The sequence below is a fragment of the Uranotaenia lowii genome, chromosome 2, assembly GCF_029784155.1.
Source record: "Uranotaenia lowii strain MFRU-FL chromosome 2, ASM2978415v1, whole genome shotgun sequence".
Taxonomy (NCBI): domain Eukaryota; kingdom Metazoa; phylum Arthropoda; class Insecta; order Diptera; family Culicidae; genus Uranotaenia; species Uranotaenia lowii.
In genome coordinates this window covers 348,500,538-348,526,285 of record NC_073692.1, presented here as the reverse complement: position 1 = coordinate 348,526,285, position 25,748 = coordinate 348,500,538, and the positions used below count along the sequence as shown (strand labels likewise).

General features: G+C 37.9%; 1 protein-coding gene across 6 annotated transcripts in view; it reads right to left on the bottom strand.

The window, feature by feature from the left end:
* The window catches only part of LOC129743608 (SLIT-ROBO Rho GTPase-activating protein 1-like), a 290,035-nt gene that overhangs the window by 231,403 nt on the left and 32,884 nt on the right, over positions 1 to 25,748 (bottom strand). Inside the window, exons 2-3 of one of the 6 annotated variants that reach the window (XM_055735675.1) lie at positions 18,626 to 19,456; positions 17,337 to 17,605 (exon numbers count right to left, since the gene is read on the bottom strand). In XM_055735675.1, the coding sequence (XP_055591650.1) occupies positions 17,337 to 17,430 (94 nt within the window). In that variant the 5' untranslated portion in view covers positions 17,431 to 17,605; positions 18,626 to 19,456. Of the gene's footprint in view, positions 1 to 17,336; positions 17,606 to 17,840; positions 18,177 to 18,320; positions 18,458 to 18,625; positions 19,457 to 25,748 lie in introns of those variants that run through there. The other 5 variants (XM_055735676.1, XM_055735678.1, XM_055735677.1 and 2 more) reach the window with 5 other exon arrangements.

Genomic DNA, 25,748 nt, shown 5'->3' with positions numbered 1-25,748 from the left:
TGCATTCCTTCAGTCAGTTGCTATCTCATCTTGAAACTCGGAGTTATTCCTTCAAGATGTTCTTAACTGTGTGGTCTTTTAGGTATAGGCTTGTGAGTTTGGCATGCGAATATTCTTAACCCTTAAGCAGGGCCGTATTAAGCCATCGGGAGGCCTGGGGCAGTTTTTCTTGAGGGGCCCGTATGATTCAATTTTTTTTTTCAAATGCTATCCCAAAGAATAAAAAAAATATTTGAAACGTGTGAAGGAACTGGAGTGCAGTATACTGTCTTCAAATAGTAATTTTATCTGCGTAGAAGATAGTTTCTGATATCTTCAAATAAAAATTGTAATTTAATCACATGCAAACATTGCGAAAGAGTTTGGAAATTTCTCTAAAATGAAAGCTCTGATTTGAGCTGCAAAATGTAAAATTTAATTCTCATTTTTATTAAATACCCTTATCACCAACATAAATTCTCTGATTTAGATAAATGACCGGATAGATATTTTATATGATTTTCATTTCGTCATTGATAATCTGTTCGTTTGGTCGAGGAATATTTACCTAATGACAATTGGGAAGTTACATGAAGATTTGAAACATAGAATACAAAATTCAAAAACTTAAACAACATAATGAAATTTAAATTCAATGGAGCTACAGATATAAGAGTTTAAGATTTAAAACTTAAAATCAGATTACTATATTCAAAACCACAACTCAGTGTCTCATATCCAAATCATAATTTCAAATCAAGTTTTGAGAAACAAAATACAAATTAAATAAAAAAAAATCAAAGTTATAATCAAAGCCGAAGCAGGAACTGCATCAAATGTGTTTTTTAATATAATATCTTTGAAACACAAAAATAAAACGTTTTCATGAAATGTTTATGAGTATGATTCTCATCAGATAGAAAAAATTGTTATCAATTTGTTATTCTTAATGTGATAAAAGTTTCATTCGATGCCCTCAAAGCCCTAAAGGTGCAAAAATGATCGATTGAAAAAAATCAGAATAGAGATTAAATGATATGAATGATATGAATGATATGAAAATGATATGTTGAAATCAAGATATTTAGTCCAGTAGATGGTAAAATTTTGGCTAAATCAGTTGAAAATGTTTCAAAACGAATTTCAAGTCTAAGATAGAAATTGGGATGGCAATTCAATAAAAAGCTCTACTCTGTCGATTGGTCCAGTTTTTTTTTTAAAGATTTTATTTTCGAAAATAGGGAGGAAAACGGAGTTAGAATTTTAAAACCAACGAAAATTTCAATAATAATGATTGAGAAGTTAAAAGTTATAATAATATTCGGTATTAACCCGGGTACTGCCTGGGTAAAATTTTGAAATTTTGTGAACCAGTTTTGACGAAATAAGCTGCTGTTTTAGTGCAGTAACTATACTTGGAAAGTTAACGTTATAATAAACATTATTATTGTGCAAAACGTTTGTATGTAACGAAAATGAGCAGATTTTTTTTCTATATTTTACCTGTTCTGTACAGAATATCCTGACTGACATGTTTCGATAAATGAAAACAAAATTGAGGTGTTTTGTTTCATATTCTTCTATTTTTTTTTTCAAACTCGGTTTACATTATTTGTGTCCAGATTTTGGGTTGAAAATTTTGAAATTCATCACCAAGTTTTTGATATTCTCAGCCCAAAAAATGCAGGAGAACTCTTTCACTGCTTACTGTAGAGGCCCCCTTAACTTATATAAGAGAAAAACTATTCTTAATATTATTTCACGGGAGCCGCTTTAGTTGTTATATTTCAAGTTTTCATTCCGATTTTCTAGATTGGATTTCTTTTCATAAATTTGTAGAAATAGAAGTAGTATGATTGAAGTAATGTAGATAAACCTCCTAAGCTGGGGGAGGCGGGGAAATTGCCTCTATTGCCTCCCTCCCCCTTAATCCAGCCTTGGGAGTGATCACAAACTTTTGGGGTCAAACCTATGTATTCAAAATGTCTAAAAACGGCTGAATAAATTTTTCAAATTATTTCAGATTTTTCGGTAGAAGTTTTTATGTTATAATGTTATGGAGATTTCAAGGTAGTTTATCTTCGGCTTTTCAGATCTTCGGATCTTATACTCGGGTTCAGCTGCTTTCGAGAAAACTATTTACGGTATCACGAGGACATAAAACAAGTTTTTTTTTTTTCAAACATTGGGGTCTAAGAAGCTTCGCTTTGGTTTAAAACTCGTCCATGATTTTTTGCAAATTTTTTTAGTAGGTAACGTTTACATGAGTAAATTTGAATTTTAAGTTTGTATGGGAAAATTGGTTATTTTGTACTGGAAATTCAACATAATTATTATTTCTTCTGTGGAGCGGAGCCTACCTATGGTTTTTTGTGCCAATTTATAAATTTACTTAACGAAATTTTCCTCTAAAAACCTTTGTCCAAGATTATGACTTCGTATCTTATCAGACAAATAAGTTATTAGATGTTGAATGGGGGCAAGTCCTATGGCATTGAAAAACAATAAACTCAATTGACATCATTGCTGGGTGCCTAGCAAGGTATTGCATGACTTTTTTTCATGCTAATATTCCGCGAAGCACCAGCAGTGATGTCAATTGAATTTATTGTTTTTCAATGCCAAAAGTCATGCTCCTGTTATAGAACTAATAACTTTTTTCTCTAATAAGATACGAAGTTACAATATTCGAGGAAGTTGTTAAACGAAATAAATTCTTTAGCAAATTTATATATCGGTACAAAAACTATTAGCATGCTCTACAGAAGAAACTAAATGATGTTGATTGTTTCAGTAAAAAATATTCAATTTTCCCATACAAACCTAAATGTCATGTAAAGCTTACTTAAAAATTCTGCGAAAAATCATGGGTGAAATTTGAGCAAAAAAAAAGTTTTTCAGACTCCAGGGTTTGAGAAATTTAAAAATGATCCCCCAACCGACTCGGTCTAATGTACAATATCATCCCTCAAAAATCGAATAGAGGGTTGAAAGTGGTCAGAACAAAATCCTATAGTGTTGAAATATGTACACAAGACAATGAATATCTGACTTTGGTTATCACAAATTGCAAGTTCGGATGAAGAACCGTATCTTATCCAGAATGTAGAAACACTTAGCCTAACAAGTAAATGGCAGATTGGTTCAAATGATAGAAAAGTTTATCAACAAGTCTCAAGTAGGGTAAATATTTACAGGTATCGTGTTGAAAAAAATTACTTTAAATGATTTTAATGTGTAATTTGGAACCACATAAATAGTTGAGTCACGAATGTTCGTTTCTACCCATCGCTTAGCTCATGACAAAAGTCCAACACTTGAACAACACGTCGATTGTTAATTATTTGCCACCATCAAATCCAAACGAATGTTGGTTTGAGGAAACCGGGTGGGTTTTTGCAACATTTAGTAAATAAAGCAGGATTTGCTTATTTTCCCTGTCGAAAAGCTACGGTTAGAATGTTTTTTTTTGGAATCATTCCAATCGCTCCACGGTCGGGTCTCGTCTTGGGAAAGCATTACAGAAAAAGTGTTCTTCCAAAGTTTTCGTCAAGTTGTTTGGTAAGTAATAACATCCCTCTCCCATTTCAGGGCCCTCTGTAAACAAAACGGTATTTGTTTTTAGAAGGTTGCAATAATTCAACAAAAGCTCACTTCCAGTTCCAGCCTTCCGATCGAGATGAATCTCGTGTTGCGAAATCCCACCCATGATTGTTTACTTGAACGTGATCATGAACAGCCCCTTGGCCAATGTCAATGACAGAATGGATATTCGTTGATGGATTCGTCAGCTTTAGGTACTGCTTTATGAAAGATCGCTTGAAGCATTGGGTAAGATAAAACTTTTTTAATAAGTGATGTATGCAGTTCAATTCAGGCTAAAGAGCCAAAGTTATCGTTTTGAGTTGTTGTCGGAATGCTTTTTCGTTTCATTATCTACGCACCAGTATCTCATCGTATTTCGACACCCCGGGATGGTTTTAATTGACACATGTCTAGTCGAGAGAGACTGTCTGTCTATCAGAGCTCGCACTCTGGGGTTCAACATTTCAATCAACGCCTCAAGTAAAAAAAAACGGTTCCCTTATCCACCCATATCAGTAAAAATGGCGGCATAGAGCAGCCGCCAAGTTCAAAGCGTCATTTTGACATTTCGAAGGGCCAGTTGTTTGTTACGCGCTTTTTTGTCCGGACCATCTAGAAACTATCCCTGCCTGGGTGATTGTTATCATCGCTCTACATATTTATCTAAGTTAGATTCGTTCAGAATAATCAGAATTTAAATTTGAATATTCAAATTTGTGATTTGCGTTAAGTTTAAGTATAACAATTCACTACCTAATTTTGAACTCAAAATAGTGATTGTAGCGAAAGTGGTTCAAAATCAAACTTCTGTGTCCAAACATTCTTGAACAATTCTAATAAATCCAGCAACTGTGAGACGAAGATAACTAAGTATGGATTCCCTCGATCTGCATCAGGTCCTCGCCTCGGTTGGGATGGACTATTAGATGTTGACCCCATTTCGGGGCCAATAACGATGGAACCACTTTAGCCGGGCTTCATCATCATCATCGCCGGGCCAGGCCAGGCATCGTCATCCCATTAGGAACCGTAATTCTTCTGACCGAGCTGGTCAACCGTAGAAAATGGCGTTGAGCTCCCGCCGCCGCGGTTAACCTTCCATGATGGCCATGACGAAACGGCGACGCATCGCCAGTAAAACAGGAACGATATCGTTTGAAACAATGCAATTTATTTTGATTAAGTTCATTCAAAGTGACGGGTGGCGGTGGCGATGTCACTACAGATGTACAGATGAACCTAACAGAGTGAGGCGAATTTCTAAGGTTTCTGTGAGGGTCGCTGAAGCGCGGTGTTGAGTGAAACAAATGGGTGAAACGTTTCTGATTTAGGAACTTCAGAGTCAGAAGTGTTCCTTAAAATTAGAAGATAATTTGCCAATGAACACACCTTTTAAAATCTTCTGACACATAACTAGGTTTTTTTTCCAGTCCCAGGTCAGTTTTTCCATGCTATTGCAAGGCAAATTAATAGTTCTCTTTTTTTCTGGATAATTAAGAGCATTACTATTTTTTAACAATTCAGGGGTTTGAGGTGAAATGTGAACAGAAGAAGGAGGAAAAAAATGAAGTCGGAATGGTCAAAATGGAATGAATCATATTCCAAAAAACAATTTAAGTTTTATGCCAACTTTCACAGCTCGCTTAAGACTATTCCCTAAAGCTTCTTCAAAACCAAAGCGCATTTTATGCTTTAGCACAAGTATTTTAAAGCTAACATATGGACTAGTTGGCTCTGATTTGACAACGTCTTTAAGGCTAATTCTATAAGCTAAAATAAAACATCCAACAGAATAGTTTTATTCGATTTTCTAGACATAGCTTTATGAAACCCGTCAGAGCTCTCTTAAAATTACCCACAACTCTTTTAAAACACGCCATGCAATCTAACAGAATTTTTTTTGTGGGAGCTTTCTGTTCGGTGTTTTTTTTCTCGTGTTATCACTTTCTCTCGCAAGCATATGGTGATTGGTGAAGATTGCATTTAAATAATTTTAAAAATATTTTCATGCATTTATGTTTTAGATTTCTGGTTGAATATATACGGAATAGCATCAAAACATAAGCGCACCTCAAAGAAAATCAAGCTTGACCACATTATAAGGATTTTTTAAATAACAAATGATAACTTAAGGAAAATATAAATTTTCTTAAATGATGAATTTTTTGCTTTGAAATTCATTACCTATACCACAAATAATTCTGCAAATATTGTCAAATTTGTTGAAAAAAGATAGTATTTAGTATTATACTATTATTTTCAGCAAGATGGCTTCAGTAATTCGATTGAGTTTCACAGTCAACATCAATTGATATTGAAAATCTTAAAGCAATTGTAAAACAGTTTAAATTTTTATTTATGCCAGTAAGAAAAATGTTGTAATAAAACAATTTCAATAATCAGCTTTATGAGAGTTATAATAACACTTGAATCACAGCTTCGTTTGACGTTGCTCTAAATGGAGAGAAGTTTATCGCAATAAGTAAATGAGAACATTTCGATTTGTTACTTGGCAAAAGACATTCATGCAACTATTTGTTTAATTTTCTTTTGACTATGAGGATGTCCAATTATCTTTAAATAATAAGTAGGTATTGTTATCAAATAACCTTTGACTATTTTGGAATAGCTTTTCTGTCATCAAAAGCCTGGCCTGAAAGCTAGATAATAAGGATTCGTTTTTTCATCGTTCTAAGAAGATTTACTTTAGTCAGTGTTAGTGTTTGCTTTTTATGTTTTTTTTTGTGGAAACTAGTAAACCGTGGACCAAATAATCCAACAGTTTTAATTTTTGTTTTGGGTTTTCAGTTAAGTGGGTATTAAATGAGAACGGGTCTTGTTTGATTACTGTTTCTGAAAGTTATAGTTTAAAAGTCAAAGTTTATTTTAAAGGCAACTACTTTCTTGATTCGAAACTAGTCAGATCTTAAATGTTTTTTAGCATGAAATGTATCCAATCCAAGCCAATAACTTATTTAAACCAAAAAGCTCAATCAGAATAAGTTGTATAGCACAATACGCAAAAGAAGACTCAATCTGTTAGGTCTTAAACAAAAAAGGTATGTCAACGGTTACGTCCTTACATACTTTAACACAAAAACTAGAAAAGACCCTAGAGGCAGAAAAGACCCTAGAAATAGCACTCGCTTCTTTTCTAGGCATTGAAGGGGCATTCGACAACGCATCTCACAGTTCAATCGAAACAGCTATGAAAAGACGAGGATGCCACTCGGCAATTGTTGACTGGGCTAGTACTATGCTGATAGATAGAACCATTTATGCACGCTTGGGAGGACTTACGATCAGTGCCGCTCCAACTAAGGGATGTCCCCAAGGTGGGGTTCTATCACCGTTGTTGTGGTCACTGATCGTGGACGACCTCCTAAACAAACTTGTATCTATGGGATTCGAAGTTATTGGCTTTGCTGATGACGTAGTTATTATAGTTCGGGGAAAACATGAGAATGTGTTGTCTATAGAATGCAATCTGCACTTAACTACGCACTATTCTGGTGCAGGGAAGAGGGACTGAACATTAACCCTTCCAAAACTACTGTGATAGCATTCACTACGAGACGAAAAACTGCACTAAAACGACTAACATTAGACGGGGAAGTGCTAAGTTCGAATCACAGCCCAAGTAACAATTTAAGCTTTATGATGGTCAGCAAAATATCGTTTGGACTATCGCATTAATCTTCATAAAAAGCTAAAGCGCATTCTATAACATCACCTGGACTCTAATAAAGCCAAAATCAGGCTATTTGGCCCTACCCTAGAAACGTCATCAAGACATATAATTGTTGGTCATCAATGTTGGTCACCAAAGCTTTTAAAAAGCTATTATAAAGCATGTTAGAAATTTTTGTTTTTTTCGGTTCTGTCAGTTCTCGGAGATTTTTTTTATTTTTTCCAGCAACCATAATGGTTGATGAATGATGATTGCATTATTCAGATATGATCTGGTAAAATTAATAGCTAAAAAAACAATGTTTTAACCATATATTGAGCGTCTTTTCTACTGCCAGTCAAGATTTCAGGTAAAATGTATATGAAATAGTATCTTAAAATAAATGCGCCTCGTCAAATCTGATGGTCTATCATGATGGAATTGATGGAGAAAGGCCTGAAAAAATATTTTCCAATGCTTGCATTGTGAATCCATCAACATGGCGTCATTTTGTGCCCTTCGATTTTGCAACCAACATGGCGTGATCAATTCATAGTTTTATTATGGTTTAATGATGACCCCAAAAAAAGCTACGATTTGACGTTTCTCTCGCAAGCCAACCAATTACACGCTAAGGTTGAGTTCCTCATTTCTGAGTTGTTAATCATTAGTACAGTAAATGAGGACAGACTTTTTGAATGAAAAGGGATTGGTTTTGAATGACCCGTGGAATAAATCATGAGTTGAAGTCAAATTTCGTTGTCTGACGCCATCTTAAAATCCAAGATGGCGGCTTCCGCTGAACTTTAAAATAGTGTTAATGACTTGAAATCGCATGAAACCCCAACAAAATGGGTATCGGGTGAAAGGGCTAAACGAGTAGAAGTTGAATTTCGCTATCAGACGCCATCTTGAAATCCAAGATGGCGGCATCCGCTCAACTTTTAATGCTTAATGCTGACAAAAAGTCGCATTGAACCACCACTATACGGGTATTGGGTGAAAGGGCTAAACTAGAAGTCAATTTTTTTCCTTCCGACGCCATCTTGAAATCCAAGATGGCAGCTTCCACTGAATTTAAAATACTGTTAATCAATGAAAATCGCTTGAACACAACTTTTTTCACGTAATACTACATTAAAACTACTATTTTTAGACAATTTAGATCATTTTAAATCACTTTTATTATTTTTTCATTATGTTTCTAATGCATTTAGCACTTTTCTTGTTTTGTTTATAGTTTTTGTTTTTTTTGCCATTTATGTAATTCTATTATTGCTATCATGCTATTATGTTTAAATTGTATTGGTCTTATTCTAGCGAAAACTATAAGGTTATGTTGCTTCTGTTAACCGTCTGATTTATTGTGGTGGTTTTTGTGAGATTTTCAGTCACTTACAGATTTTCAGAGAAACGCGAAAAGAGATATTTGACTTCTATCATTTAGCCTTAGCACCCAATACAATATATTTGGGAGTTTCATGCTATTTTCATTCATTTACAGTATTTTTAAGTTCAGCTGAAGCCACCATCTTGGATTTCAAGATAGCGTCAGAATGCAAAAATAAACTTTTTATAGCTTATCCCAACTGACAAACACCCATATTTTGGAGGTTTCATGCGATATTCAATGATTTAGAGCATTTTTAAAGTTTATAGAAAGCTGCCATCTTGGATTTCAAGATGGCGTAAGATAGCAATATTCGACTTCTACTCGTTAAGCCCTTCCACCCACTACCACCTGGGTTTCATGTCATTTTAAGTCATTCACTACATTTTAAAGTTTAGCGGAAGCCGCCATCTTGGATTTCAAGATGGCGTCAGATAGCGAAATTCAACTTTTACCGGTTGATTTCTTTCAACTTATACCCCTATAATATAGGTTTTATGCGATTTTCAGTCATTTACAGTATTTTCAAGTTGAGTGGTAGCCGCCATCTTGGATTTAAGATGGCGACGGGCAACGAAATTTGACTTCTACTCGTTTATTACTTTCACCTAATAACCATATTGTGAAGGTTTCGCGATATTTTTAGTAATTTACAGCTTTGAAAATAAAAGCGGAAGCCGCCATCTTGAATTAATGATGGCGTCAAGCCACAATTTTTTTCCTACTATTTGGGCCTTTTCCCTCAATACTCATATTGTAAAAATATTCATACCACTTTCGGTGATTTCAAGTTTTCAAAGATGTATTTTTTTTAATTTTAACTCAAAACCAACACGCATAACTTACCAAAAATGTGTAAAAACGGGAGTTCCAATTCAAATATGTGCTATCTTATCTGAGCGTGTCCTGTTTTGACATCTTGATCAAGAACTGTCACTAAGTTTTATGGCGGTTTAATAATCATGCACTGAGTGCTATTATAGAACATGCAAAAGAAAGTTTGGAGCAAACTTCTAGGTTTGTGTTTTATTATAGTTTAAAAAAAGCATTCACAACTCTTTCAAAATAACTAAAACAGCATGTTTAATAAAAGTTTTATTAGCGTTTTCAAAACCATCTAAAAACATATGGTCGAAAAAAAATTATAAGCATTCTGCATGACCATAATAAAACCGCCATAAAACGAGCTGCACAAAAAAATGCCATAATTAAACCATAATAAAACTTCCTAATGCTTGTTGGCATAATCTGTGTTACTTGGGAGGTGAAATATTTAGGCATCATACTAGATTCAAAGCTGTCATGGAATCCGCAGTTAGAGCATGTAATAGCCAAGGCTACAATAGCTCTATGGGTTTGCCTCTAGGGAAAAAATGGGGACTAAGGCCGAAAATTATCCATTGAATATTTACAGCTATAATAAGACCCAAAATCTCGTATGCTTCTTTAGTGTGGTGGACCAAAACGGCCTGAAAGAAACTAGCGAAGCTTCAAAGAGTAGCAACCCAGCTATAACTGGCGCTATGCGAAGCACATCAAACGAGGCTCTGAATGCACTACTAAATATCCTGCCACTACATCAATTTATTGTGCTAGAGGAAGAACGTAGTGCCTTGAGACTCTCCAAAAACAAAACTCTCTATGAGGGGGATCTTACAGGACACCTAAAAAGCCTAGAGATATTTAAAATAAACTCCCTCATTGAAAAGAACGATGACTGGATGGAACCCGTTTTCAATCTAGACATACCATACAATGTAACTATCAATGATAGAGAAGTGTGGGAGTCAGGTGGACCTGCGGTTCCTTCCGGATCGATAAAATTCTTTACTGATTTGTCAAAAATGGATAATAGAACTGGGGCAGGGGTGTTCGGACCTAGACTCAGGATCTCAATTCCTATGGAAACTGGCCAACAGTGTTCCAAGCAGAAGTTCAAGCAATTTTAGAATGTACTTTAGCCTGTTTGAAAAGACGATACAGGTAAACAAGTATCTATATATTCTCTGATAGTCAGGCCGCTCTTCGAGCACTAAGTACTTTCACATGTTACTCCAAGCTAGTATGGGAGTGTATTGTTGCACTAAGAAACCTGGCCATACGGAACAGAGTATTTTTATTCTGGGTTCCAGGCCACTGCGGTATCCTAGGGAACGAAGAAGCAGGCCAGCTAGCTAGGGAAGGATCTCAGGGTCTGTTAATTGGACCTGAACCTTTCTGCGGAGTATCTAGGAGTGCCTTGAATATGGAACTCAAGAACTGGGAAAGCACTTGTCTCCAACTGGAGAACAGCAGAGGGAGAAACTCAGGCGAAAAGATTCATTGAACCAAGCGCACGACTCTCCAAAAACATGTTGAACTTAAGTAAGCACGAGTTAAGTACTTACACTGGTCTATTGACAGGACACTGTCCAACAAAACAGCATCTCAAAACGATAAACATTATTCAAAACGACGACTGTCGGTTCTGCGGGTTCGAAAAAGAAACTGCAGAGCATCTCTTATGCAACTTCTGCGCCCTCCTTAAGAGAAGAAAGCGTGTTCTTGGGGCAAAGTTAATAAGCGCACAAGACATATGGTTGCATATCAGCCCTAAGAAGGTTGTATCGTACATCTTTGATATCATACCCGATTGAGATAAAATCCTGAGTCAGCAATCAACTGTCACTTCAACCCATAGTGCAGGTGAGCGTAATAGCATACAGTAACGCGGGGTAATTACCACAATAGATCTACTATTGGTCTCAGTGGGCTCTCCCCTACAAGAAAAAAAAGGTCTTAAACCTCCGCATTATCCAGCAATGATCAAATAGTGTTTTTGTTGCTTATGTCAACTGAGCTTTTTATCGCTGTTGTAAGTAGACTAACCTCTTCATTCTGATTATATTTTCTAAAACTTGTTGAGGCTAATGAAAGCTTGGAATGAGCATTCTGCTTGTGATGAAGCTTCATTTTTTCGTCTTTAATGAGAAGAAGTGTGTTTTATTGAAGCTTTAGCAATATTTTTGCTACTTTTTTACAACATTCTTAAGATAGTGTTTTATTGAAGTTTTAGTAAAACTTTCAGGCCACTTTTTAAACACACGATAAATGAAGCATTTCCTGCAATAAAACAGTTTTAAAAATTGGATGCTATGGAAAAGTCTTCATAAAGCAGTAATAAAACTAAAAAAAGCCAGTTGGCTTAATTTGTATTACTTGGGATGCGTTCTTTTACACTTTGAAAAGTGTTTCAGAAAGTTTCAAGAGGGTGTTCAATAAGTTAGAAAACCAATTGGAACCGCTGTACTTTATTTTTAAATCAACTAGTCAGAATTACAGGTATAGTTTCTACAGAATCAGCGAATTGATGCCATCTGTATTCCTGGTCTTTTATTAGGTCTAATTTATACAAGCCAAGACTAGGTGTTGCAATGCACACACCTTTTAAAATTATTTACATTATTAGTACGTCAAATTTGAATTTAAAATTTATTCTTAAAAATGGAAGCTGCAACATTAGCTTCGAAATGCAATACTAAGAAGATAATTTCCAACCTTCTTAAAAGTTTTTTCTGCTTTCAAAACCTTATCTTAAATTAGCATTTTCAAGCCTTGCCTTCATTTGCTTCATAAGCACTTTAGTTATGCTAAAGGGTATGTTTTACTTGTATGGGATCCCCTCCGCTCTCCCAAATGTGTCAAATGTGGAGCAGTTTTCTTATTAACATAGAAACATTTTTTGTAACTGTAAATAGTATCACATGCATCATTTGGCTTAATTTGCTTCATTAGTTTTCAAGTTATGCGAAAGAAAATTAATAAAAAAAGTCTCACTCTTTCTCTCGTCTCCTTCCTGAAAGAAGGGATAGACGCCTTGTATGAGTATGATATTAAATGTATTGGAGCATTTGATTCTTTTATATCTCCCAATGGAGGGGTCTCCAATCATCCTAGAAACGTTTCTTGTACCCTAATACTCTCTCATGAAAAATTAACTTTCTTTTCTTTGATTAGGTATAGTTATCCTTAAAAAAGGGGGAAAGGGGTTTCAAACGGTCCTAGAAACATATATCGTACCCAATAACCTTCCGATACCAAATATCTTTCAAATAAGTAATCCAAACCAAATTATACTCGTACTCAAAAACCCTCCCATGCCAATTTTGGTTCCATTTGCCTTATTAGCTCTTGAATTAGGTAGAAAAAATTAGGAGAGCCCCCCTCTCCCTTTTCATTTCCCCTATGGAAGAATGAGGGGAGATGGTCACGAACATACATAGAATCATTTCTCGAATCCAAATATTTACCATTCTATTCCAAATTTGGTCTGCTTGATTAGTTCTCAGGTTATGCTTGAAAATATATGAGAGCCCACCTCCCCTCTCTTTTTATCTCTTTCTAGAAGGAGGGAGGAATCTAAAATCAACGAAGAAATATTTTTCCTACCCAAATACCCTTCTATATTAGTCAAAAATTGGTGTAATGCTTAATGTTGGTTGTAAATATATGGGAGCCACCCCAAAAAAATGGGAGAGATCTTTATTAAAATAATTCAATAAATTATCTCAATGAATGAGAAACAAAATTAAACCTGTGTGAAAATTGAAGGAGTCTTTCAATACAATAATTTTTCCACTTAGTCGAAAAATGTAACGAATTTCTTAAAAATCACTAAGAAATTTTGTTTTGTTAATTTATTTAAGATGAGAGCTCTCATGAATTAAAACGCAAAGAGTATTTCAATATAATATATCATTTAATTTCAGCAAAAATTGTATGTCAAATCAATCAATCATCGCATGAAATGTTCATAACAATGTTTTGAAAATCGTTCGAATTTTATCATAATTCTGTATATTTTGTATAGGAGCCCCCCTTTCATAAAAACGGTACTTAAAATAACCTCATGACATCAAAAACTTCATTTTGCGCCAAATTTAAACAAAATCGTTTGAAAATCGTTCGAGTTCTGTAACTTTTTACAATGAATTGGTAAGGAACCTCCCCTCTTTTTCCTACATAGGGATTTTCAATACAATTACTCATCAAAATACATCGAAACCTGTCAACCATCATAATGAATCATTTAGTTATGTTAAAATATGTGTGTGCAAAAAAAATTGAAGAAAATCATTTGTAAATTAATTAGATTGTTTCATATATTATGTTAATTTGGGATGCATACAAAATCAACTAAAACTATGCAAACTAAAGAAAATGTCAAAAATCTCCCGGTTGCGTAGAAATAACTTAAAATTGATTGCTTAAAATCAGTTGGTAGTTTTAAAAAAATTGTTCAATGAGAGAAGCAGCAAATATTGCCACTGGTCACGGTGCGCAATGCGAATTTCGCATTCGTTGAGAGCAAAAACTTGTGCGCTCTTGCATTTTTTCACTTGGAGCCCACGCGGAAGAACAAGTGAGCGAAATCGTCTTAAGAATTTGCAAACATGGCGGAATTTTTAACATATCCGGTTGGGACCGACTTCAAGTAACCCTAGTTACGACCTTTCACTCATTTGGTAGAAATTGCGATTCGCAGTAGCGTTGTTAATGACTTCAGCTATCATTTTTTTCGAATATCGTCTAATTCGTATAGTCCTTATCGCTTTAGTTAAAATTTAAAAATATCTTTGTATAATACCTTTGGTAGGTAAATGTTGTGTTTTTCGAGTTTTATACGATCATTCTACATATAATGTATAGAAAACGTATTAAAAAGTTGGGGTGAAATATACCTTCAAAAATGTTTGTTAGGATGTGAAGAACAGTATTGTTTAGTTACGTTTTAGTTCATTCTCATGTGGACTCCATATCAGAAAACTTAACAAAGGCCGCCAGTTTTTGCTAGTTATAGGTTTGTATGCGGGAATGACGGCAAGATTGGAGTAAGAGTTCTTCCGCGCAGCTTTTTCCACATTATATGTTGATTAAAATTTACTTTTTTAAATCCATATGGATAATTTTACTATTTGACGTCGAAATGGGTCACTGAACCAATCAACAGATGAATGATAAGCTTTGGCTAGTCGTAATGCATTGGCTAATCAGCTCATTTGAAGCTTGAAGCTGATAATCTTTAAAGTATGACTCGTGACTGAATGTTCGGTTAAAAACGTGTGGTTTCGTGTGTTGTAATTTAAGATATGAGCTACCTTCAACAAAAACACTTCTCCGGTCAAAATACGTGAGTAATAAAATTAATCAATTAATCATAAACATTCAAGCCGCGATACGTATTGAAAATGTTAGAAGTTCTATTATTTTAATCTAAACCACTACTGTTAAAAAAAACTTAAGAGCAACCAAGATCCAATAATAAATTGCGTGTGGCCACCACAAGTCCCCATCATAACGGAATGATTTATCGCGCTAGCTCGTTTGGGGACATCAGCAGCAGGCACCCTTACTTACTTCGAGCAAGCAGATGACCAGACCAGGCGCTTCTGCTGTTGCGGAGAGAATTGGGAATTATTTCTGTCAACCATTGGCCAAAGCCAACAAACGCATCCCTCTAACAAGAACGAATGATGATTAAAAATTTTATGACCAACTTGACTTTAAACACAACTCGTCGTCTTGACTTGACGATTGCTGCTGCTGCATCGGTTGATCTCACACACAGGACGACGCATCAGAAGAATTTCATCTTGCAAAACAGTATCACCGCCGACATTCTACCCAATGAGAGTGCTTTACCGGAGCTCTGGGAGGGACGAGGAAACAACAACAGACATCATAAATCCAGATGTCTTTTTAAAAACTTTCCGGGCGCACTCTATAAACGTCTTGTTAGTGCGATGTAAAGTTATGAAAGCGCATATCGTTACTCACTTGACACCGACATTTTTTATGTGTTTTATTCATGTCACAATACTATTCAGTGGATTCGAATCGAAGAAGTATCCAAGTAAGGTATGCTGGATTCTGTTTTCAAACAGTTGATGCGTTATGATTGCTTTAAGGGGGGGGGTAGGGTCTAACACTTTAAAAAAATCGATTTTTTTATTTTTTTATTTTCTTATTGTAAAACATTTCAAGAATGTGTTATCAAATTTTCAAGTCAATTGAAGCAAAACTGTAGAAGTTATAGGCCTTTATCTCCTCCTATCTAATACTGCAAGAAAGGAAGAGCAGAAACTTCAAACGCGTTTTTCTCGAAAGCACATTTTTAAAATCCGTGGACATCGTCATTTGAAAACTACTTATCCGATTCTTTTCAAATTTGGAAGATATTTTCTACGTATTAAATACCAGTCCCCAACGTTTTTGTTTTTTGTTTTTTTTTACTTTGGGGAAATTTTACAGGTGAAAAATGGCGGATTTTTTCGTGAAAAATCGTAGTTTTTAGTTCAAACAGCCACAAAAATTTCATAAAAAATTTTTTTAGTTAAATGAAAACGTTGGGGTCCAGACAAACATCTATTAAAAATATTTTGCTCTGATTTTTTGACTTCAGATGATTCTGTGCTGAGATACAGTGTCCACCGCAAATCATGTTTTCTAAAAGGCATCCTCGAAAGTGCTCCGTCACCGGCTCAATTTTCAATATTTTTCTACGAAAAAATCACTAAATGTTCTTTTAACAATGCTTTGTATAATGCAAAAAAATTGAATACATTTGTTTGAACGATAGCTCTAGAAAAAAATCGTGAAAATGGTGTTTTTTTATACCCGTTAGACCCTACCCCCCCTTAAGAAAAGAAATAGAAAAGACAATCATGCAAAATAAAAACTTGTAATTCGAGTTCGATATGGTAGTTTCGGCAAAAATTGATATTTTCCAAACGAATTGACCCCAGCAATGGATCAACATGAATTCAGCAAGCTCTACGATACTTTCTTAGAATCTTAAAGTTATGAATTTTATTGAATTAGATAAATTAAACTATCGCAACAAGAAATTCCAGGAAAATATAGGTCAGAAGAAAATTAATATTGAAAAACATTGTTGAAAAAATTGCGTCCTCCCTGTGGGATTCCACATCCTGCACCTCCATTATTGGACCGTATTCTATTGCTTTCAATGACAGGAGCATATTTTATGAATACTGATCGTGTGAACATCCAGAATTCAGACTCTACTCCAATAATGAACTTTCTTGGAGGTGGAATACCCGGTATAACCGGTATAAGATCCTATGCCGGACTGGCATTAACAAGCTTTCTATTAACTGGCATTGTCCTATCAGCGCAACCGCATTGCATATGTCTGAAAGAAACCAAATAAAACATATCCCATATCCTATTACAAGAAAAGCTATCACAATAAACTTTCGTTTGCTAACCAACTCAAATGGTGCACTGATTAAGATATCGGACTGGCAAGCAGAGATGAGATGTTGAAGTGAGTTCGATTCTCACTATTTTTTTTAGGAATAAATTATCCAATAGGATGTAAATCCCATAAAATGTACTTTTTTTTGTTTCGCGTAAATGTAGTGAGGATTTAGCTTCGGAGCTCGAGTCTTTATGTCAGTAGTGCTTTTTCAAACATATGGTATGTACACGGCACATTACACTTTTCAGAGCATTTTCGGTACAGAGATTTGCTCAATAGGCATTGGATTTTTGCAACCTCTTTCATGGGTGTATAGGTTTCAAGATTTTGTCGCGAACAGCTCTGTATGCGATACCAGAAATGGAGATGCATAAAGTTGATGTCATTTAAAATTTATGTAAAAAAGAATGTTCTAAAAGAATTAATTACTGAAAAAAAATCCGACTTACTATTAAATAAGTTCAGCTTCCGGGTCGATCCCAGCCGCCGGATAGGACTTTTGATGTCCACGTCGTTTTCGTCCATCATCGTTACGCCGTTCATAATTGGGCCGTTGTCTCCTTTCAATAAGTGTTAAATCACCAGCTAATCTCCTATTCTTTCAACACTTTTAGATTGTAAATATGCACTTTTCTCTCTCAAAATATTACCCGCCAAAAATCTTCATCAAAACCACTTTAGAAACTTTTTCTTCTTTGTAGATAATCAAAATTGATCACTGAAATTAGGGTAAAAAACCTTTAAGAACTCACTCTTTTAACACTTTACTAAATCACTCGACTGCACTTGCTTGAAAGATAATTTTAATCCCAGATCCCAACACTGCCCCAATTATGATAAAAAGAAAGGGTTCCCTCTTAAAAGAAAACCAAAAAAAAAGAAGGAACCACTCAAAACAGCACAGATGTGTTGTTGCTCTACTACATCAACTCCCTTCAATAATTTTTCAGCACCTTTCCCTTCGATCATCGATTATGACCTCACCAAGATTGGCGATGGATCATCCGTTATGATCTATGGCTTCAAGCGAGGGGATAAATTTAGCACCAGCCGAATAAGTATGTACGTTCCGTCACGTTTACATTCGCTTCCAGCCAACGAACGCTCTCGAATCACGTGCAAGCGTCGGTTGATGATGATCTATTCGACGCACTTCTCCCGTAAGTGAGTGAGTGACGGGGGCCAAAAATAGCACACTTTTGACGTTTGCCTTAGGGATAAATAACACTCGACGACGAAAATTCGGTCGAATAGAGTAGGCTTCACTACACTACACAAAAAAGACCACCTCAAAGTTACATTACGAAGAGCTTATCGCAGCCTACTAACACTCCGTGTAAATATGGGCTTTCGCAAAACAACCTCCTGGCGGTATGTAAACTTTGAACTAACAGCAGCTGCACACACAGGTTTAAAACAGAACTGCGACGCACCTTTGTTGATGGAAATGATGAAGTTGTCCGAAAAAATAAACACAAATATAGAAATTCATGCAACGACACAAATCGTCAAGTCTTTGACGCCGCTGCCGTTGAGTGACGCTTATCGTTAATGTGATGTGACGTAATATGTAGATCCTCTAGCTCTCGCACCGTAACACCTTCTTTAGTTTTGAGCACACCTTCTGCAGCAGACCATCACTAGTTAGTGCTTTTGGTTGGTCGGTTGATCCTCAAACTGGCCCCCTACCTCAGGGTGGTAGGATCAAGATCGCATCTTCAGCTCAAACACAACTCACAACACTTCAGACACCCACGCACCCACGCATCACTTCACGGTTCAGCAACTCTCCTCACCACTTCACGTGCAACGAATTCTGATTGGGCGGCAAGCAAGAAACCGGCTCACAACAAAAAAAAACAACTTCTCATCACACACGAAACTTACGACGAAGACGACGAAAATTCTACCACGTCTCGACGGCTCGACGGTTGGCCAACTAGTGCCAAACCCTGTCAGAGACCAACCAGCCAGCCAGCAGCTGGAAAGGAATCGGTCACCTCGACTCGTGGTCGGTCCTTTCTTGCCTGTTTCTGTTCCGTCTTTCTATCCAGATATCTGTCTGTCGCTGTCGCAGAATGTCGACTCTCCTGTTGTGGCCTCACTCACTCAACAAAAGTGAGTCTTTCAATTTCTCGTTGCCATAGATATCATCGTTTGGTTTGCCGATTGTTAGGAAGAGCCTTTCGCCGGGTTCTTGTTGTGTGTTTTGTTATTATTTATTTTTTTAATATTCTATTTGGCCGGTTGCGTTCTGTTCCGTTCCACCAATCGTTTATCCACTTCGTTTGGTTTGGTGCTGTTCCACCAGGACTCTTTATTTTTTTGGAACGACGGCCGTTGTTGCTGATGGGTTGTCATACAAATGTTTTGTTTTGTTAAGTTTTTTTTTGGTTCTGCTCTTCTACGTACGGGCGAGGCTCAGTTCAACTTTTTTTTTTCGTTCTCTTGCTGTTAAACTGTTGTGAACCTTTTGTGTCTGTAAAGTCTTCAAACGATCGACGAGAGGACTCTATTATGGGTGCAGCAGCATGATTTGTGGTTCGACGCTCCAAATAAGGGTAATACTCTGGAAAGGAGAGAAAGCAGGACAATGAATTAGCCAACCGGCGAATTTCCTTATTAATCATCATTTTAAAATGAAGTATCAGAAAACGGGCACAATTGATATAGTTTTGAATAACGTTACAAATATCTGTTACTTGATTTATCGGCCAGAGGGTGAATGACCACGAAGGTCAAAGTCCTTTTTAAACAAATAAAAATAGAATAGAATAGAATAGATTTATCGGCCTTAACAGTTAAAAGTGATGTCCTTTTAAGTAAGAACATCTTGAGAATTTGAAATTTTACAGACAGATAGAAAGTTAGAAGTACTGAAGGATGGTGAAAATGAGCGGGTAGAATTTTATTTAGAAGCATTATCATCACATATCAACTTTTTGTTCAGCACGGGCAGGGGGCTGCAATGATATAGGATTTGTCTATGTATCGTGTGACCAACATCTATTTGCTAAGTGTTAGTGACTCTTGTTTTTTAGCATTTTTCCTGATATTTAACCTTTTTTGCCTTGAGAGCATTGGAGATGAAAGTTAAAATCTGAGAAAAAAAAGCTTCAATCTGAAAAAAGCTTAAATCTGACAAAAAAAAGCTTAAATCAGAGAGATCTGCTCCACGCGGGTTGAGTAGAATTGCATGGGTTTGGAGCGGGTTGAGTAGGTTTTAAAATCATGTTTATATCAAGAAAAGTGTTTATTTATTTACATAGTTCCCTGTCTCACGTCATAACCTGATGAACAATATTCCTCCAATTCACTCGGTCCATGGCAACCGTTCTCCAACTTTTCGGGCATCCCACTTTAACTATATCACGCTGCCCTCGGTCTAACCACCTCGCTCGTTGTGCCTCTGCTTGTCTCGTTTCTACCTGATTGGCAGCGATCACCTGTTTTGCAAGACAGTCGTCCGGCATTTTCGCAACATGTCCTGCCCAGCGTATCCGGCCAGCCTTCGCCACCTTCTGGATACTGGGTTCGCCGTAGAGTCGCGCGAGCTCGTGTTTTATCATTCGCCTCCACACTTCGTCATCCTGCACGTCGCCAAAGATGGTTCTTAACACTGGTCGCTCGAATACTTCGTGTGTGCGCAGGTCCTTCTCGAGCAATATCCGAGTCTCGTGCCCGTGGAGGACAATCGGTCTAATAAGCGTTGTGTACAGGTTACACTTTGTGCGAGGGCTGAGTCTTCTCGACCGCAGTTGCTTGTGGAGTCCATAGAAGGCACGACTTCCGCTGATCACTCGGCGCTGGATCTCACGGCTGGTGTTAGTGTCTGTGGTCACCAGTGAGCCGAGATAGACAAAGTATTCCACTATCTCCAGCTCGTCGCCATCGATCGTGACCTTGTTATTAAACTGGACAAGCGGGTTCGGTCGGTCTCGGTCTCGCAGGCCAGCATTTACTTCGTCTTAGTCATTAACCCAATCCTTCCTGCTTCGCGTTTCAGTATGCGGTAGATCCCCTCCACCGCCGCAGATGATCTGCTGACTATATCAATATCATAATATCATCGGCAGAGCAGATAAATTGAATGGATCTGTTGAAAATCGTGCCCCGCATTTCGCGCACCGCTCGTCGGATAACACCTTCTAGCGACACGTTGAACATCATGCAGGATAGAGCATCGCCTTGTCGAAGCTACCTGCGCGATTTGATTGAACTCGACAATTCACCCGAAATCCGCACACAGCATTGTGTTCCATCCATGGTCGCCTTGATCAGTCTGGTCACCCCTCCTTCCACTCCTCTGGTAGCTGTTCTGTGTCCCAGATCCGGACCATCAACCGGTGTCGGCAATCGACCAACTTATCCTTGTCCATTTTGATGAGTTCAGCTCAATGTTCGGAAAATCGCTCAAGAAAAGCAATCAGGATTGGTTTCTAGCTAGAATACTGATATCTCCGAGTGCTGTGATACGCACGTGGTAAAAGTACCCATTGAATACATGTCGAAAATCAACACTAACTTGATACAAGAAAATATACCATGCCCCATCGGGGGCTACCGTTGCTATTCGTCACGTGGCAAGTCAACGGTTATCGACATACTTGGTGATACATTTTGAACATCGCTCTCTCAATCATTTCCGAACATCTATCTTCGCATCATTGTTGATAATGTTCGTTATTGATAGACGATCATGAATGTTTCAGAAGGAAAAATCTGAAGAAATACCAGGACCACATGTTCAAAAAAGTCGTAGCACATGCTGGACAGTTCATTGCGGTTACCTAGTCATGATTTTGTCCTTCTACGCAAAGCGAAAAATAAAAAATCATCTGAAAGCCTACATAGATCGCTCAAAACTGATACATATCAGTTATGATCCTAAAGGTTGAAAGTCGTCAAGGAAGGAAATCAGCATCGAGACGTTCGATAGCTGATAGTCTGCGTCCTTCTTTACCACATCATATTTTGCGGGAATGTATCAAATACAGCAGCGTCGTTGGTATGCTTGACTGTTTATATGATTTGGTTGGAGAGGAAAAATTGACTGCTTCGATTTTTTGGCTCTGAATGCAGTAAAGCATGGCTGATCGGAAATGATTGATTTTCGGAACATTGGTTCAGCTGAGATGCCATCTTTCTTAACCGATTTGTTGCCGTCGAGAGCCACTCTACCCATGGGTATTCCCTTTTCCAACGATTTCCACTGCGAAAAAGGTATGGTCTTATCCCCGCAGCTTCTGTTTTTGGAAACCGCCCAACTCGGATACCCCCGAAGGTGGAGTATCCTACGCACGAACGTGGCGCACCCACGGCATCCGCTACGCAGAAGGTGTTGTATTATCTTTGTAACTTCAAACCGTGGGGTCGGACAAACTCTGGGATTGGACCTCAAGAGACAACCACGCATGGTTGTTCCATCAGTTGAGGCAGGTCCTCATGACGCGCGCGATTGCGCGTAGTCTGCCGGGACCTCAGGTTGCTTCAGTCGTGTGATATTTAAGCGAGACGGGCGTGTCGGTTTCGTATGTCTTTCACTACGGAGAGTTTCGGGCGCATCTTCACCATCACCAGATAGTGGTCTGACTCAATGTTGGCGGTCGATCTGTGATTACGTTTGGTACGGTGATCTTCAGGTGTACTTGTGTGAGAGGCGGTGCTGGAAAAAGGTACTACGTACGGTCATTCGTTTGGAGGCGGCGAAATCTACTAGGGTGAGGCCGTTTTCGTTGGTCAGCTGATGCGTACTGAACCTTCCAATTGTCGTTTTGAATTCCTTCTTCTTGCCGACCTGAACGTTAAAATCCCCGATGACGATGTTGATATCATGTTTTGGGCAGCGGTCGTATTCCAACTGCTCGTAGAATTCGTCTTTGTCGTCACCGGTACTTCCGAGGTGAGGGCTGTGCACGTTGATGATGCTGATGTTGAACCGGCATATTCGTGGGTCGATCGGCTACCACCCGATCACGCGCTTTCTCATCTTCCCCATCACTATGCTCGTGTGTGTGCTGGTCCAAGCTCGTGTGTGTTGCCGCAGCTCTGGTAGATGGCGAGACCATCATAGTGCGTTCGTACCGTGCTCCTGCAACGCTACGATGTCGAATTTGCGACTCTTGAATTCGTTGGAGAGCATGTGAGTACTGCCCATGAAATTTAAAGATCGAAAGTTCCATGTTCCAAGTTTCCAAGCGCTAGTCCTTATAGTCGCGTGGGTCTTTGCCGATTTCAATCCGAAAATTGTTGTTCGTTGCTTGTGTTTTTTGTAGTCAAAGGCTCACAAGGCCCGCAGCTAATCCAACTATCTCGCAGGAGGACCGTCGTGATGTTGCTGTTTTGTGTCCCGAGCACCACCAGGATGTTGCACGCCGCCCCTGACATGGAGAACAGACGCGTACGGAGCCCCTTCTCTCAGTCAGATCTCCGCTAAGGTTGCTCGCATCCCGGCTAGCACCACGGGGAGGTAGAATCGGGGTTGTAAGACAAGAGGTGATGTGACCACTCCCTGAAGGTTGGGTGTATGGGGTCTCGAGTTGCACATCGTCTACCGTTCGCCAGCCAACGAACGAATAAAAGTACTGCGACTTGAGCGTTGGAATCTATTTCTGTCTAAGTTGAAGAAGGAGCAGCTTATCGTCGTGTTCTCAGACGAGCAACATTTTTCTATTGATCCAATGTCCAATTAACGTACGGATAGGTATATTTCACCCCTGAAGGCTGAGGATGTTCCAAAGAATGTGAAATTCAAGTTTACTACCAAGCATTCCACCGTAGTAATGGAATGTGTTCCTTGACTTAATATCAAATATTTAATAAATACCTACTTGAAAATGCAAATATTTCAATCAAACAATACATTTTTACCAGAAATAATTATATCTCTTTATTAAGTAGAAACCTTATCCATAAATGAAGATTAGAGAGGTTAGGTGTTCCAGTGATAGCTAACATCACTACTAAAGGGCGAGCACGAAGTTATTGCGACACATTCAACAGGGCATAACTTTTTTACCATTGGACAAGAAGCAACGAAATTTTACACACTTTCTCATTGGTGTGTATTGTTTACTACTAAAGGGCGAGCACGAAATTATTGCGATACATTCAACAGGGCATAACTTTTTTACCATTGGGTAAAAATCAACCAAATTTTGCACACTTTTTCATTGATGTGTATTGTTTACATGCGGTCAAACTCGAAGTCGTGTTTTTAGATTCAACGAAAATGGAGGTGAACCAAGGTGAGTCGAGAGAACGAATTCTTTCCAAACACCAGAATTTCCTGACCTGTCGCACCGGCAGTTGGGGGAAAATGTTGAACATTCACCATTCAACCGTCTCCAGAGTATGAAGCGGTTCCAGGGGCGGTTGACGTTGGAGCACGGTAAAGGAGCTGGAAGAAAACCAGGACCGGAGAACAAAAAGACGGGGGAACGGTGAAGCGGATGATTAAAGCAAATCCCTACGTCCCAAGCCGGGATTTGGCTAAAAAGATCGGCATGCCGCAGAGCTATGTCAAGAAAGAAAAGAAGAGAGCTGAACTTCATACATACAAGGTACAGAACTTCCCAAACCGCAAGCGGCATCAATCGACGACTAAAACTCCGGCACGGAAGCTCTACGAGAAGATGCTGACAAAATATGGCTGCTGTGGACGACGAAACGTATATAGAAGCCGATTTAAAGCAAATTCCGGGGTTAGAGTTTTTCACCGGCAATAGCAAGTTCGATGTGGACGACAAATTTAAGACGAAGAAAATGCCGAAGTTCGCCTCCGTTTGGCAGGCCATCTGCTTTGGGAACTGAGGAGTGAGCATTCCGTGACAAAGGGCATTGCAAATGACGAGATCTACAAATCTGAGTGCCGAGAAGCGCCTATTGTTGTTCTTGCAGCAGCACGACGAAGCTCAGCTATTTTGCCCAGATTTGGCATCATGCCACTATTCTTAAAGTGTCCTGGAGTGGTATGAGGCCAATTCTGTCCATTTTGTTCTAAAGGACATGAACCCGCTAAACTGTCCGGAATGCGCCTTGTGGAGCAGTACTGGGAAATAATTAAGCGGAACTTCGGAAGAGCAAGAAGACAGTCAAAGACGAGAAGGACATGTTAAGAAAATGGAAAAAAAACTGAGAAACTGATACCGGATGACACTGTAAAGACTTTGATGGAGGGCATCGAGGCTTCATCGATTAACTTTTCATTTGATTTTTGAAGTAAATATATGTAGAAATCTACCCTAAAATTTTGGTTTGATTCTAAACATTATAAGAAAATTTCCATGTTATTTTCGGTTCGCCTTTTATTGATCACGATTCACGACTACTCGACTCTCATAGTAAATGTTAGAGGATCACTCCAGGCGTACTGTTGTCCGAAGTGATCATACAGAGCAACTATTACAATGAAATATTTTAACATATAAGCGGTGTTTCGAGATGAATCAACCACGGCGATCAGCCTATTCGAGATTTTGAATTTTCGTGGCTCCTAGAAGTAAATCACTATTAAATGCATCCAGGAGCTTTTTTATTTCAGGTTTGCATTTCTCTTACGAAAACAAGAATCGAAACAACGATCTCACATGTGATTTTTTCGATTAATTGTGCGCAGCTTTAGCTATTCAACAATTATTTTTAAGACGACATCTGTTTGTTTGCGGAATAGTGTTTGCAATGTTTTTGAGAATTGACCTCGGTTTCGAAGTTTGAATTTAAAACTTTTTTTGATTCAGTTTAGCTTGGATTTTGAAAACAGTATTGGCTCTCCACCTTTTGGGCAGCTAAGACAATGAACATAAAATAATCCACGTTCCTCGCCAATTTAACCGGCGGAGCAGCGAGCCAAACTGTGGGGC